This window comes from Bombyx mori, chromosome 5 (assembly GCF_030269925.1).
Source record: "Bombyx mori chromosome 5, ASM3026992v2".
Lineage (NCBI taxonomy): Eukaryota > Metazoa > Arthropoda > Insecta > Lepidoptera > Bombycidae > Bombyx > Bombyx mori.
The window spans coordinates 14,340,936-14,357,646 of record NC_085111.1 but is presented as its reverse complement, the minus strand read 5'-3'; the positions used below and the strand labels follow the sequence as shown (position 1 = coordinate 14,357,646).

At 39.7% G+C, this 16,711-nt stretch overlaps 2 protein-coding genes across 4 annotated transcripts in view; one reads left to right on the top strand and one right to left on the bottom strand.

The window, feature by feature from the left end:
- LOC101738757 (solute carrier family 12 member 6) overlaps window positions 1-16,711 on the top strand; it is a 419,122-nt gene that overhangs the window by 279,319 nt on the left and 123,092 nt on the right. The window lies entirely within an intron of this gene.
- On the bottom strand, window positions 7,075-10,403 carry LOC101738624 (trypsin, alkaline C). The gene is made up of 4 exons (XM_004929985.5): window positions 9,891-10,403; window positions 7,984-8,152; window positions 7,561-7,816; window positions 7,075-7,472 (listed from the first exon to the last, which is right to left on the bottom strand). Exons 1-4 carry the CDS (start codon window positions 9,937-9,939, stop codon window positions 7,176-7,178), a joined length of 771 nt encoding a protein of 256 aa, XP_004930042.1. The 5' UTR covers window positions 9,940-10,403; the 3' UTR covers window positions 7,075-7,175.

Below are 16,711 nucleotides of genomic sequence, written 5' to 3'. Positions count from 1 at the left end.
GTGTGAATACATTGTATCTATACACCCTAATTATTACCTAAGTAATGTGTATGAACACATCACTTAGGTAATGATTCGGTTGTGTCATTACAGTAGTGTATTACAATACAAAGTATGAACTTTGTATATTGTAATACACTGTTATATTACTTGACAGAGATTGACTTACTTAATAATATAATAATTTTATTTTTTACTTAATATAATTTATTGTGGGATGAGCGGATTTCATATGGCGACTTAGACTGCAAATTGAGCTCGACAATAATGTTAATATACGAGAGCAGTAGATGCATTGTTTCGGCGCGATATCCTCAAAGTGCAACCAAGGAGGACTGTACTTTCATTTAGACGCCGTTCTTTCTTTCACGTATTAAACACGCATTAAAACAAATAATAAAACTATCTTCAAACAAGTGCTTAAGTAATTCAAACACAAAAATTAATATGAAATATTACTAAACAATTACGAGCAACTAGCGATTTTACAAAAGTTGCGAATAAAAAATTAAGTAACTACTTGCGGAGAACTACCGGCTGGCCGCATGAAAAATATAAACACAAATACCTATATTAAAATTCAGACGTACCATAGCTATAAAAATGTACCTAGCGGCCAGGACATACGGTTCAAAATCACTAGGAATAATTCCGTGTCGCTTGCTAATTTATTTTGCGTCGATCGGTCTGTCTCGCTCGCTCGGTTCCGTTCGTGTATTAAGCAACATTACACGACAAAGAAAGAAACATGTTGGGTGATAGTGTGATGTTTGTTTCCTTCGCGTAATGTGTGATGTTGCATTACATCGTAGAGTAATATTACCGGAGTAATATCACTCGCATTACTTACACATGTCTAATAAGAACATTAAGAACAGGATCGTTTGGATTATACGACTAAAATAAAAGGCATTGTAATTTGTAATAGTAGTTCTTACACTGAAAATGCGGCCATTGAGATTTGCCGTATTATACTTGGACCGTTGAGTAAAGTTTTTAGACAAATTAAATCAAAATCACTTAATGCTTCCTATATTTCGTCATAAAAACATCAAATACAAATTAACAAACTCTTTTGACTTTTGCTTACCGAATATACGATATCCCATCCTTTTTTAACGTTCTAACGTACTATGTAACGTAACGTAATATTTTTACAATTTCTCAACAAACACTTCGGCATTTTTGACGAGCGCAGAGACGCGTGCGACGCGAGACTATTTGAAATGAGCGCACAATTCTAAATTGTGCGCTCATTTTATGCGGACGTTTTTGAGACGCTGAGTGTGTACCTTGGGTTTTTTAATATATCAATGGCTACGCCTTTTTAATTATTGCTTTTTGTTTCGTGTACCTGTGTGTACCTTTTTAATTATTGCTTTGTGATGCTTGAACTATCTATTTCTTGTTACTTTCTCCTTCTTTTTTTATATTTGTGTTCGTCTTGAATAAAAACGTTCTTTGTGTCCTTTTGTGTTTGCAAAGACAAAGACATTATAATACTAACTTAAGACCACTAAACAGAAAACTCCAAAAAACCTACGATATTTCGACATGTAAACTGCGAAGCGGACATAATGTTCATAAGCCGCATATTTTATAGATTACCTCGTCCTTCTAAATAGTAACCTTAAATACTGTGCAACAAAGTACAAATTCGAATGTAATCGAAAAAACACACAATGATATTAGCTGCGTGTAAGCTCTGACTCGTGAACACATGTGACCATAATACAAATCAAATAACATAAAATAATTGCGGTACCAACATTCACCTGCGATCTCATGAATCAGAGGCAGATACGACTTGAGACTATTAAAATTTACACGGAACCCTAAAGCGATTGATTAGGTAAATGTAGAATATCTACCTCATATGTCATGTATATCAATTTAAAGTTTTTTTTTTTTTATTACTTATTTGGGTGGACGAGCTCACAGCTCACCTGGTGTTAAGTGATTACTGGAGCCCATAGACATCTACGACGTAAATACGTCACCCACCTTGAGATATCACTTTTAAGGTCTCAAGTATAGTTACAACGGCTGTCCCGCCCTTCAAATCAAAACGCATTACTGCTTCACGGCAGAACAAAGGTGAATTAGATTATTACGTAGCGTAATTTACATTCAAACATACTTGTCCCAACCTTCTGATTGTTTTTTTTTAATGATTCATGTATTACTGGTGGCCTGGATGCCTTTCCAGTTTCACCAGAACAGGTGGGCGAGCAAAGGCTCAGTCAGGAGTGGTGGGATTTGCTAACAGCTGCCCGAGCGCCTCCAAAGGAGACCTAACAACTCAATAGCAGCTACTTCGCGAATGAATCTACTACCGGATCGGAATCGCGACCCGCTGAGAAGATCTGGCGAGAAACTCCGCGTGCTGATGCATTGGTTAGGTTGGACGTCGAAGTCTTTGCCACCTGGTAGGACGTAGGTCTTTGATCAAGTCTTTAACTTCCATCGGGTGACGGTCGGTAACGCGTCCGAGGGTGGTAAGGAGGCTCTGCGTTCGACCTCACTGTCTACTAATTCTACATGAGCAGATTCCACGAACTGAGTGCTGGGAGTGCACTGGGTTTGCAATGTACCGTCCAGCAGCTCTGCTTTTTCGTCATCGCTTTTTCGTCATTTCGTAGGATACCTATCGTAGGCACGGATCGAGGCGTTCTTGGCTCTAAGGAGTTCCCTAACATCGTCGGGCAATTTGAAGCGGTGAAGGAAGTCCTCCGCTACAACTTGCTTCGATGACCTATCTAATGTCGAGGTGATGTGTGATGTTACGATATCTATGGCTTCAGCAGTATCCTGAGAGGATGGGGTAGAGTCCGGACTGAACGAGAGTGATGGCGGATCAGATTCAGCCAGGCCCAGCCCAGGCCCAGCGTGTACCAATCCATCACAGTTCTTGTGACGGGAGCGAAATCGGGAGCGCGACCGAGCTTCATAACGACGAGACGGTTAGCGGAGCGACGATATCGAAGGCGAGATCGTCGACTAACGCGTCGAGGCGTCTGCCGTTCGGGGTTGTAGTATGTGAGTTCCCCCTGAATTACAATTTAGGTCGCCCGCCAGAATGACAGAGCTTCTCATGCCGAGCAGCGCCTCCATATCACTGCTTAAAACGATCTTATCAGGTGGAAGATAAACAAACGGACGCGATAGCGATCGGCGCGTATCCCGTCAGTAAGATTTGGCATACTGATGCTTCGACGTTAGCGAGGACGTACGTATTTAACGACGCGTATACGTCAGCGTATTCTTGCACTACGGCGATGAAGTGCCGTGCAGTGGAGGCTGCGCGGGTGGCGTCACCCAAAGCGTTAACGCGCTCAAAGTTAATCGACTGAAAAAAGTCGATCGCTAGAGCGTGATTGTCGGACGCGGTCGGAGGGCTGGTCGCGGGGGAAGGAGTTGCAGCCGTGTTCGTGTACGGCAAGGGCTTAGCCCAGGCCGAGACGCTGGGCACCGGCGCCGGCACGAAGCACTTAGCCTTCGGCACAGAGGGTGCCGTGGCTTTGATGTCAGGGCCCGAAGCTTGGAGACGGTTTTGGCGCGCGACGCGATGATTTATTTTAGGGGCTTGGGGGCATCCACAGTAATTCGCGGGGTGACCCTGTGTTCAGCACAGGACGCAGCTAGGCGGTTCCGTCGCGGTTTCTTGATCGCGAGTGCAAACTACGCAGATCAGTCGTAGCGTGATTATCCAAACATTTGACGCATCGAGGGCGCGCGTGATAATTACGGGAAGAGTGCCCGTACAACTGACAATTGTGGCACTGGCTCGGAGTGCCTTTTTTATGAGAGGCTTCCACGGCGATACGTATGATAACTTATACGCTCCTTTCGGAGGTAGCTTGAGAAGGCCCTATGGTCGTCGGGTGTTGTTACTTTTATCTGTATCCCGTTCGCGAGGTTACGAGCACTGACAAAATTTATATTCTTGGCCTTAAGGGTCAGACGTGGCTGAGCCACGCACTTCACCTTGCCACTGACCAACATAAGTGGCTACAAATTACAAAATAAAGGTCACAGGCGGGCGCATCACAATGCTCAGTAATGAGCGATCGACTGAAGGAAGAGAAGGGAGACTAATAAATAATAGTTTAAAAAACTAACAAAATTCGCTTTTATAGAAAATCCAACTAAAAAATCGAAAATAAATATTAATAAATTTGAATTAAAAATAGTGTAAGAAAAAATGATTTTATTGTAAAAAAAGGGTGGGGTGCATGGTATCAGTAGTTATAAATATTTTATGAACAGATATGAGTAGAAGGGTTATTTTGATAATATCCTGAAAAGCACCCTACTTATTTTTACAATCATTTTTTTCATATTTATTTTTCATTTTTTAGTCGAATTAAAAAAAAAACATTTTTTTAAATATCGAATTGTCATCGGTCTTTACATAAGTATACCAAATTTCGAGTTAATCCTACGTTTTGAAGGGGGTCAAAATCATGTTCAAAGATTCCGTAACAAACATACATACGTCTGAAGCTAATAAAAGCGTATTAAAAATGAAGTTTTTTCGCCTGATGACCCGAGAAACATCTCGTCAAGACGTTGCTGTTGAAAATAAGGGATACGCCACTAAATATTAATTATAACTATTGGTAGGCTGTGGATAGTAGCTATTTCGCAAGTAACAATACTAATTACTAATAGTTAATAATATTTTGTTTTTTGTACTTTTTTGTTGTTGTTTTTAATCAGTTGACCATTATTGTTCATACCTTAAAACTGATTTAAATGTTTGTCCGTTATGTAATATTGAAGCTGCACTTCGTAGTGAGATTTATATTGTTTTTCTAATAAGTGTTAAATCGTTTAACATATTGTTGTCCTATTTATTGTTTAATTTCAAAATAAAACGATTGCGATGAAGTATCTTGCATAATGTCAAGGACCGTGGGTAGTATTTCTAATTATACGACCACCACTGTATAATCATCATAAAGTGAACTATAACCCATTGCGAGACACAAAGTCAGTCTCAGTTGAATTGTAATATATACTTATCTGGCCATAAATACTGTAACAATTAAAAATAAACAAAATATTACATTTGAATTTGGAATCTGTCATTTTTATATGATTGCTCATTGAGTTTTCTCATTTTGGCGCCAATACATTGTACAATATTTTGTGATATTAAAATGGAGTGGGGTGATAAAGAGAACCGAATCGCTGTGATTGCATTACACAAAGTAGGTATGGAGCCAAATGCAATTTTTAAAACTCTCCATACGCTTGGTATTAGTAAAATGTTTGGGTACCGGGCTATTAATAGGTGCAATGAGACCTCCTCTGTTTGTGACAAAAAAGATCTGGCCTTCCACGTAGTTTTCGTACGAAAAAGGTGGTCAAAGCAGTAAGGAAAAGAATTCGAAGAAATCCTGTCCGAAAGCAAAAGATTTTATCTCGGGAGATGAAGATAACACCTAGAACCATGTCGCGTATTTTAAACGATGACTTAGGACTTGCAGCCTATAAGAGATGTACTGGTCATTTCTTAACTGATAATTTAAAAGAGAATAGGGTGGTAAAATCGAAACAACTACTGAAGCGGCACGCAAAGGGAGGTCATAGAAAAATTTTGTTTACGGATGAGAATTTTTTTACAATTAAGCAACATTTTAACAAACAAAATGACCGTATTTATGCTCAAAGCTCTAAGGAAGCTTCCCAATTAGTCGATAGATTGCAACGTGGGCACTATCCGACTTCAGTGATGGTTTGGTGGGGTATTAGTTATGAAGGAGTGACTGAGCCATACTTTTGTGAAAAAGGTATCAAAACATCGGCACAAGTGTATCAAGATACCATTCTAGAGAAGGTAGTGAAGTCCCTTAACAACACCATGTTCAATAATCAAGAATGGTCCTTCCAGCAAGACTCGGCGCCAGGTAATAAAGCTCGGTCTACGTAGTCTTGGTTGGAAACGAACGCTTCGGACTTCATCAGAGCTGAAGACTGGCCGTCGTCTAATCCCGATCTTAATCCGCTGGATTATGATTTATGGTCAGTTTTAGAGAGACGGCTTGCTCTAAACGCCATGATAATTTGGAGTCCCTAAAACAATTCGTACGATCGGCAGTGAAAATTTTTGCCATGGAAAGAGTGCGTGCTTCTTTCTATTGATAACTGGCCTCAACGTTTAAAGGACTGTATTTCAGCCAATGGAACCACTTCGAATAAGCTTTTTATACTTTAAATTGTTTTATATTTATGTATTAAACTAACACACTGTAAAAGTAATAAATGTTATTTGCAATAGAATTTCTTTTCCTTTGTCTCAGTATTTATGGCAAGACTAGGTATATAACAGCTGTTCCTAATTTTAAACTCGAATGCATAGCTGTTTCGCGACAGAACTAAGAAGGTAAACTTCTTCTTGGATTTTTTTTATATGCGAGTGAGTTTTGAATTCGGGCATTAGAAAGGCTTATTTTTACATTCCGACTTAAAAGCGTGATAAGTGTACAACATTTCCATTTAAAATGTTATTCATTGGTAAAATTCCCTTAACACTTCGAGCATATATACCAAGGCAAAAATTTAATTTCAACCACACATTATCTAAATTTCAATGCCTAGGAAGGAGCAATAACTTATAGAAAATAAATGTCGTGAAAACTGAATGCTTTATCGGATTGGTGAATAGCTGTGTATTCATGTGAAATTATCTCTTATTGCCATTAATTTACGATTAATGATGCACCGGTTTTTAACGTAATAGTAAAATTATGTAACTCCATATTTATTACAATTATTTATAGGATTTCAATTTGGCGACCGAACCTGGCAGTAAAAGCTAATCAGTAATTGTACATGACGTATTATTCGATATTATCACATACAAATTATTAAAGATAACATTTACTTCCTACCATAATATGTATTTCACATAAAAACATTATCATATTAAAAAATCACACCGTGCATCACAATGTACATTGGACTTTGTCCATATGCTTTCAAACTTCCATTTAGTCAAACTTAGTGGATATCTGATTGAAAACTATACTAAAAAATATCATTCCATTTGGCACTAAAAAAACTTAGTTATTTCATTGATAATTTTATATTTCAATTAACTGAAAAAATTATACAAATTTACATATTATTTATAATAATTTTGTTGGTTGGTTTCTTCTTTAAAATTATTACGCATTGGACTGGATCCAGGAAGTAAAGCGGGAAACACGAACGTTGACGCCAGGGTAGCGACGGTCAGCGCAGTACTGTCCCCAAGAGCAGACACCAACAAGGACATTGTTGTGGAGGAGAGGACCACCGGAGTCACCCTGGCACTGGTCGCGACCACCAACGTCCAAAACACCAGAGCACAACATGTTAGCGGTGATAGAACGGTTAATGGGTCTGTAACGTTGGGCGCAGGTATTCTGATTGATAGTCCAGACCTGAACGTGACGAAGCTGCTCCGAACCAGAACCTCCGAGCTGAAAATCGTGCATTATTCAAAATTATCATACTCTTCCTTAATTGTATCTTTTTGTTTGTGTTCGATAACAACATTATTTAACTTACCGAAGTAGCACCCCAACCAGCAGCCCAAACAGGTTGGTTATCAGCAAGATTGTAATTGGCACCAGCAATATTAACAGGACGAACGTTGTTATTCAAAACTATGTTGGTGGAACTGCGTAAGATGCAGAGGTCACTGTCAGCTGTAAATCTGTTATAATTGGGATGATAGATAATTCTGTTCAAGAGATGCACAACACCCCCACTGTTGGCCCAGGTGGAACCAACACGAAAACGCCATGCAGCCGTTTGATCACCGCTGAAACAATAATATTATTTACCTCGTAAAACTTTCTTTCAAGCTTAGAGGAGGGAAAAAAATGGAGGTGTCAGTATTTTCTGTGATAATTCCTTCAGAGTAATAAGATGTATTTACTTTTAAATTATAAAAAAATAAGACAGAAAAATCAGAAAGTTTCGACTTACAATGTGCAATGAGCAGCAGAAAGAACAGATCTCTGGTTAAGAAGGTTTCCGCCGCAGTTCTGCCACCACTGACTCCAATTCCTTGTAAACAACAGAGAAACAATACCGGGGTACCGGTCAATGGTGGTTGTCGAGCCACCAATAATCCTTTGGGGGTTTGTTGGAACAGCTGAAACAAAAATAATCATGTAAATTAAATGTATCAACAGGAAATACTTAAACATCGTCTCTCGCGTTCGTACTTTATGATTTATGGTATTAATGAAGTTAAGAAACGTTAGAAAATAAATAAACTCAAAATTAATTAGATGGAATAATAAAGCTGTGAGCTGTTTAGTCCTATTAAATAAATTTTGTTCCAGCTGTGAATATGCCATTGTTTTTAAAACTCAGCAAATGAAATCTCATGTTGTGTATTTTATTAGTTTTTGTGGCCCATAAGATAAGACGTCCGGTCCATTCGTATCTAGCGATGCACCGATATTCCAATCTGGCTGAAAAGTACCATTTTTTCTAATGAAATACATGCTTAACAAATGTTGACGATTGACTTCCACGGTCAATGAATAGCATCGTGTAATAAAAATCAAATCCGAATTATAATTTGCACGATTACTGGTGGAAGGAAGTCTTGTGAGTCCGCAAGGGTAAATACCACCACTCCGCCTATTTCTGCCGTGAAGCAGTAATGCGTTTCGGTTTAAAGAGTGGGGCAGCTGTTGTACTGTAAAAATTGAGTCCTTGGAACTCACGTCTCGAGGCGGGTGGCGGCATTTACGTTGTAGATGTCTATGAGCTCCGGTAACCACTTAACACCAAGTAGTTAATACTCAAAATATGAATTCCAAGTGCCTTTATTATAATTTTCCTCAGTACTTCTTTGTCCGTGTAAAATAGAAAAGACCTGAGGTATTTTTAGTAAATCTATTTGTAAGCTTACGATAATATTCTTGGAATTTTTGGGCGAGTTAACATACGCAATAACTCTGTTATTAATTGAATTATAACTTAACCTGTCTTCACGGTTTAATCTTGCGTTTATTAATTTCAGTAATTTGACGCTAGTTAGCAGACTATTCGAGTTTCGACGAATTTCCAAATGTTATTTCTTTCTATTTAATTAATACCAACTGCCTGACCTCAAAATATTGTTCTTTCTGTACAAAAGGACGTAAATGTCAATAAATCTTCTATATATATAAAAATTAATTGCTGTTCGTTAGTCTCGCTAAAACTCGAGAACGGCTGGACCGATTTGGCTAATTTTGATCTTGAATTATTTGTGGAAGTCCAGGAAAGGTTCAAAAGGTAGATAACAATGAAAATTCTCAGAATTAAATAAAAATATCAATTTTGTTATTCCTTTGACGTGTACCCCGTCGGACGGATTCCTTTTGTTTGTTGTAAGCTTATTTTATACAAAAGCTTAGGTGGAGGCACTACGAAGTCTGCCGGGTCAGCTAGTTATCCATAAAAAAATTGACGATATTGGGCACAACATATCGACCAACCTTAGTTCTCCATGAGAAGTAAAACTGCAGTAAATGCGCGATTAAAATAACAAATGCGAGACTAAGCTTCGAAGGTAGTTTTAGTCTAGTCCAATAAGCGAAACTATGTGTCAATTTAATATAGTTTGTAAGCTACGTAGTTGGAGGTTCAATGTTTTACAAATTAATCTTTCTAAAGATTTTTTGTAGGCTTTGGCCTATATTATGAAACTATATAAAAAACATTTGCGAATTCTGAGTGCAGGATATAAGTAGAAAAAGGGAGTTGTACCTTTTTGATTTATTGATATTATTCTAAAAAAATACAGCCCTACGGTGTAAATACGGTAACACTTATAAACTTAAATAAAATAATCCGTGATATATATCCATGAAGATTAAAATAAAAGAACATACCTGCCACAGCAGCCAGACCAAGGGCCAACAAAATGATGATAGAATTCATTGTGCCTAACAAACACACTGAAACAAAATTTGAGGCTTCCTCATATATATATTCCAGCAATCCTGCATTGTCACTGATAAATCATAGATACTATGATGTTTCAAATGCTATCTCCTAATTTTTTTATTCGATAATGAATAACTAATCATTAACAGATAACTATTTTACGTTCTAACGTTCTGGCATCACGTTTGTTCACGGTTCTACGTTTTGGTATCATTAAAAGTTTAAATTTTAAAGAAGATAATTCCAAATTCAAATTAGGAAAATGTGTTATTTTTATTTATTTTTCGTTCTTTTTCTTTTTTTTATTGCCTTTGTAGTAAAAAAAAAAAAAAATCTAATGAATCTAATGAAGAAATTCGATACATTTTAAAATTTTACTACAAAAATGGTAAAAATGCAACGCAAGCCGCGAAAAAAATTTGCGATGTTTATGGACCGGACCTAGTGCAGTGTCTGTGAGAGTAGCACAAATTTGGTTTAAATGTTTTCAATCCGGTAATTTTGATGTCAAAGATGCACGTCGCTCTGGTCACCCTATTACGGATAAAATGGATGCCATTTTCGAAAAAGTGGAGCAAGGTCGGCATATCAGTAGTTACGACGTAGCTGAAGAACTGGGATTGACCACCAAACAGCTTTGGCGCATTTTAATAAAACTGGGTACACAAAAAAAACTCGATATTTGGGTACCTCATAAGCTCACTGAAAGAAACCTAATGAACCGTGTACTCATTTGTGATTCTTTATTACGACGTAATGAAACCGAACCATTTTTGAAGAAGCCCATAACTGGTAATGAAAAGTGGATCACGTACGACAAGAACATGCGAAAAAGGTCGTGGTCAAAGGCCGGTCAGGCTTCACAGACTGTGGCGAAGCCCGGGTTAACTCGCAACAAGGTGATGTTGTGTGTGTGGTGGGAAGGGCATTATTCATTATGAGCTGTTACCACCAGGCAGGACCATCGATTCTAAACTGTACTGCGAACAACTGATGAGATTAAAGCAAGAAGTTGAGAGAAACCGGCCGGCCGGAATTAATCAACAGAAGGGGTGTGGTTTTTCATCATGATAACGGTAGACCTCACACATCTTTAGCCACTCAGCAAAAATTAAGAGAGCTTGGCTGGGAGGTGTTAATGCATCCGCCGTATATTCCTGACCTTGCACCTTCAGATTTCCACCTGTTTCGGTCTCTTCAGAATTCTTTAGGCAGTGTTAGGTTAACATCACGAGAGGACTGCCAAAACCAATTGTCGCTTTGATCAGAAGATCAAAATACCGCCCCAAAATTTCTATAGCAATGGGATCATGTCCCTGCCTACAAGATGGCAAAAAGCTAACGAATAAAATGGTACCTACATGCTTTAATTAAATGTAAATAAACTATATTAAAAAATGCTGTGAATTTTCTTAAAATATGCGAAGAAACTTTTCCCCAAACTATTATTATAATTTTAAATAAGAATTCAAAATGTAAAGAAAAGATATTTTAAAGTTGATTTTTATAGTAAATTCGTTCACATTGAAATTAATTTTATAATTTCGTTTTGTTCTATATTTGTCACCGCAGTTTTAATGACATTCAACATTGATTTGAACTGCGTTTCAAGCAACGTAAGCGCAGAAAAAGTTTACTTTAAAGGAAGTCCATTAGTGGGAAAAACTCTTTACAAATTTTTACCACGGCGGTGCACTGGTTCAATATTTTTGAAGGAAGTTTTTGCGGGGGCGAGTGTCGCTAAAGATGCACAAAAAGAGAGGCAGGCCGAGGCTAGGTTATGAGAAGTAGATACCTGCCAACCCGTCGCTAGCTTCTTCCAGGCTGCTGAATTCAACGTCGCTGCTGGACGACGCGTAATGGCGATGGCTGGCCTGACGACTTGACACAGTACTCTTCTAAATTATTTGCCCCATAAAACTTCTTTACCACTCGCACAACGACGAATATGATCGTCAGTAAGAGTTCGTATAACAGAAAATTAAAAAGAGTCCAAAAAATATGTAGGTGACAAAACAAGCGGCGTGTGCGTGTACAACGCATGCGGTGCGGTCGGCGATTGTCTTCTTTTTTTTTTTTGACTTTTACTTTTATGTTTTCTTTTTTATAGTTGGCCATGCGATAGGTTTTATGTCTACTCTCATTAAAAAAGAACCATCCCCCCGGCCTTTAGGAGATGTAGCTCCTGAACAATGAGAGAGAAGTACATAAATGTAGCGATTATGGGTAAACTAGAGCGGGTGGAATCAGGGTAGTGCGGTGGTACATAATAAGTATAAATGGTACTTAATGAGTCCAGGATATGAAGTATTAAATAAAAAGAATGAGATAAAAATAAATTAAAATAAGAATGAGAAATTAGATTATTGGGAAGGTAAAACACAAAGTTTTACTACAGGTCGAAGATAGGTGCCGTTTTGTGTGCGCACTCTGACTACTCTAACGACCCCGTCCGAGGCAGGCATTACTTCTTCAATTATGCTCATTGGCCATTGTAAAGGCGGTGAGTTTTCTGTTTTAAGAAGGACAACAGTGCCTTTCGACACCGCATCTAAACGCGGATCAGAATGAAAAGAGTCTAGCGGTCCGAGAGTTAAAAAATGCGAAGGCGTTAAAGGTTCCGGTTCTCCGGGATGAGAATTAAATTGTGCAATTAATGGACGACTATTTAAAATCATTTTGACCTGGGTAACGATGGTGAGCAACTCCTCATAGGTGATAAGAACGTCTCCGATAGTGCGGCGTAGATTCATTTTGAAAACACGTATCATACTCTCCCAGCTACCTACCACCCATGTGACTAGCTGTAGGTACGTTCAGCGACCAATTGAGGCCCTGATAGAGCGTTTCCTGCTCAAAGGCTTTACAAAAAGCTTTAGACCTGAGGAGCTCACCCAGTTCATCAAGCTTGGCTTTGGCGCCTATGAAATTTATTCCGTTATCGGAAAATAGCTAATTAATTTTGTCTCGACGTGATATAAAACGGCGAAAAGCGCGAAGAAAGGAGTCGGTTGATAAATCTGTCGTAATTTCAACATGCACGCTTCTTGTAACCATGCATGTGAAGAGCCCATAGTAGCAGCGAACCTTGCGCGCACTACGGTAACGAATTATTAAAATTTAGTTCCAGCGTAGTCAACACCCCTCCAAAAAAAGGGTTTGACGGTTTCGTTGACTCGACAAGCGGGCAGATCAGCTATATAAGGCATCTCTCTGCGGAGGGTGGCTTTGAAACATCTGTTACAAAGGCGAAAGCGTTGTTTTACGGTACTGCGACCGGAAATGATCCAAAAATGTTGTCTGAGAAATGATAACAGTAAGTTCGGACCAGCGTGTAGGTATTTGCGGTGATGATTGTCAATAATCAGATTGACACTGTGATCTTTTTTGGCAAGCAAGATCGGATGCTTGCTGTCAAACTCAAGCGAGGAATTTTTAAGCGGCCTCCAACACGGAGAACGTCGTTTTTCAAAAACGGAGAAAGTGGAAGCAAAGACTTCGAAACTAGATGGCCCTTGGAGAGCGCGTCGATGTCGTTTCGAAAGTACTGCTGTTGAAGCGCTTTTACGACAGCAGTCTCAGCAAACTGTAGATGTGCAAGTTGCATTCGGTCCAAGTGAGGGAGCTTACCCAAGAAACGATATACATACACCACAATGCGGAGTAGCTTGGACCAAGAAGAGACGCGCTTGGCCAGCGTACAGAGAAAGGGTTCAGTCTCATCTGTAGTGATGAAGACATTCGATTGTTTTTTGAGCTCTAATATCTTTTCGTTTTCTGCGGGATCAAACGTGAAGCGGTTGATGGGCCATGTATGGACGTCATCACGAGCCCATGTGGGGCCATGGAGCCACAGCGGGTGATTCAATAATTAAGCGGGTGTGAGACCACGACTCAAGCAGTCGCTGGGATTCTGCGTACCTTCACAATGGTAGAAGTATTTGGGATCAAGGTTGTTCTGTATTTGTGCGATGCGGTTCGCAACGAAAGTATCAAAGCAATGCGGAGACGAGTGAACCCAATGGAGGGCCACTGTCGAATCAGTAAACGCGAAAATTTCGTCAACATGACAGCGGGGAGAAACAGTGTCGATAACAAATCGAAACAGTTTCGATAATAATACAGCAGCACAAAACTCTAGGCGGGCTAAGGTAAACAACTTTGAGCGGGGCGACCTTGCTCTTGGTCGGGAAAGGAGTTTCATCGCGGGCGAGACGCTTGACTGTCTTCATAGCAAGGTACGGCGAGCACCGTAGACCAAAACAAACGCGATTAAAATGATACATTTTCGTGATATCATCTTCGTCAAATTTGTATAATATATTCAAAAAGCGGCGGTCTTCCTCACGAATGCCTATAGCCAAAAACATTTCTTTGCTGTCGGCGGTTACAGCAATCGGAAACAGTCTGAATTTTAAAATAATCGCGGTCAGGTCTGCTTGCAAGTTAGGACCGGAATGTAAACAATCGTTCAATGAAACGTTTGTATCTATACATCGTGCAATTGCGTTCAGTACAATGCGGAGCGGTTTGTCTTCTCGGCTTATTCCGTGGTGAGGGATGACGTAATAATTCGTATCAGTAAGAGTGGGTGCGGGTGAAATGATGTTCCGTTCGAGATAGTCATCACGGCATCGTATTCAGTTTTCAAAGCGATATTTGTCTGAAATCTGCGTTCGAGTGACGACAGACAGCGACGTGCGGTTGTAAGAGAATCGCCCAGAGCGGTAGGCGACCTCAAGAAACGCAAAGCGGTGACGTGACGTCCAGTTTTGTTATCGCGGTATGTATTTAAATCATAAAAATCCTCACATTCCTGTTCAGCTTTAGACAGGTGTGTTTTAGTCGGAACTTACTCCAACTCCCAGAACGTTGAGACTAAAGTTTCGATCGAATCGTTACTCGACGGTAAAAAGGCGTGATCGTTATCACAAGGCGCGGTATTATTGTGACAAGGGAGCGAAGCGATCGACTCTAAGAGTATGTATCCAAATGCGCTTTCCAATAAATCAGGTTTTCCAGGTGGACCAAGAAACTTTGTAGGTCTTAGGATCTGCATGAATACTTCGGCGCCAAGCAGAACGTCTACTTCAGCGGGTTTATTAAAGTGCGGGTCCGCGAGCTGCATATTATTATTAGCTAGGTAATTAAGAGACGAAATGTCGAATTCACAACTCGGCAAGTTACTCGAAATATTTATAGGAACGAGTGGGTTTATGCGTAAACAAAAGCTTGCATCGTACCTAGACGTTATATCGGTAGTTCCGATTATAGTTTGAGAGCTAGTTCCTATTCCATTTACGGATCGTTCGGAATTTTCGTGGAAGATACGAAGGCCTAAATGTTTACAAGCTTGGCGGATAACAAAATGGTTTTGCGATCCATTATCAATCAAAATTCTAATTTGAGCAAGAGTTCCGTCACTTCTTTTCACATCAGCAAGGACGGTGCCAAGTAAAACACTGTTAGTTTTTCGCGTGTTATTTGAGTTGGCACTCATACTACAAAATGGAGCGTTATTATGTTATGAGCTGTACCGGCGGCAATGCAACAGCTGATGCTTTCTCAGCGAAGCAAAGAGTCGTATGATGTAGCTTTTTGCAATTAGCGCATCTTTTCTCAGATTTACAAGTAAATTTCGGGCAAGAATATAGGTGGTTATGATTAGAGTCATTGCACAACTGACATGCAGTGTTGTTTACGACGAATGATCGTGAGCTATTTTTATTTGCATTGATTTGCTTAGGCTTCGATGAAGTACTTGCGCTGTTCAGGTTGTCATTACCTGTCCGATTTAAAACTTTTATACGATCACGAACAAAAGAAATTAAATCCTGATAAGTAGGTATGTCTTTATCACAGTTATTCATCTCAAAAAGACGTGCGGTTTCTGTATCTAAGCGGTGTAATAAAGTGTAGGACATCATGAAATCACACAAGTTAGGTATTTGTAAATTATTCAGAGCGAGATATGAGTTTGAAAATTGATCGACAAGATTTTCTAAATTTTCAGCAGTGGCTGAAGAAATCGGTTTCATTGAAAATATTTGATTCAGATAAGTACCTGCTAGGTTCCTCTTATCTTCATATTTTGACACGAGTGCGTTGTAAATAGTTTCATAATTTTCAGCGCATGGAATGAAACCGGCATAAACATTTTTAGCTTTGTTTTTTAATTTACTAGCGAGATAAAATATCTTTTCAGTGAGAGAAAGAGATGAGGTCAAATGTACAGCGTTTTTAAAAATCGCGAAAAATAACGGCCAATCTTTAGGGTTCCCATCGAATTCGGGAATTTCAATGCGAGCTAATTTAACACCTTGCCAACAGTTGTCATTTCTGTTGACAGACATGGTGGGCCCAGCAGAGTCTTTCCCTCCGCATTATCGTCGGGGCCGGGCAGTACGTCAGAAATGACGTTATTGCCCGGGACCTAGGTGTAGAGTCGCTCGTGGAGTTTGTGACTAGGCTTGCCCGTAATATGTACGAGCGAGCCGAAAATGGGCCCCATGAGCATCTCCACAACATAGGCCCGCTGCACGCCAGACCACCGGATGGTACGGCGTTGCCGCGGAAGCTATTGGTAACCCCGACGATCATTCGGAGTTAAGGCTCCTCGCCGGCTGTGAGGCCGGGGAGGACCTATGAGCGCCCCTCTCGGAGCTGAGTTTCATCAGCCTCTAGTCCCACGCCTCTTGCCCGTTTGGCGGGTCTCCCGTATGGGGAGCGCGGCTGCACCCCGTAGGTGCAGCCTCATTTCCATTAG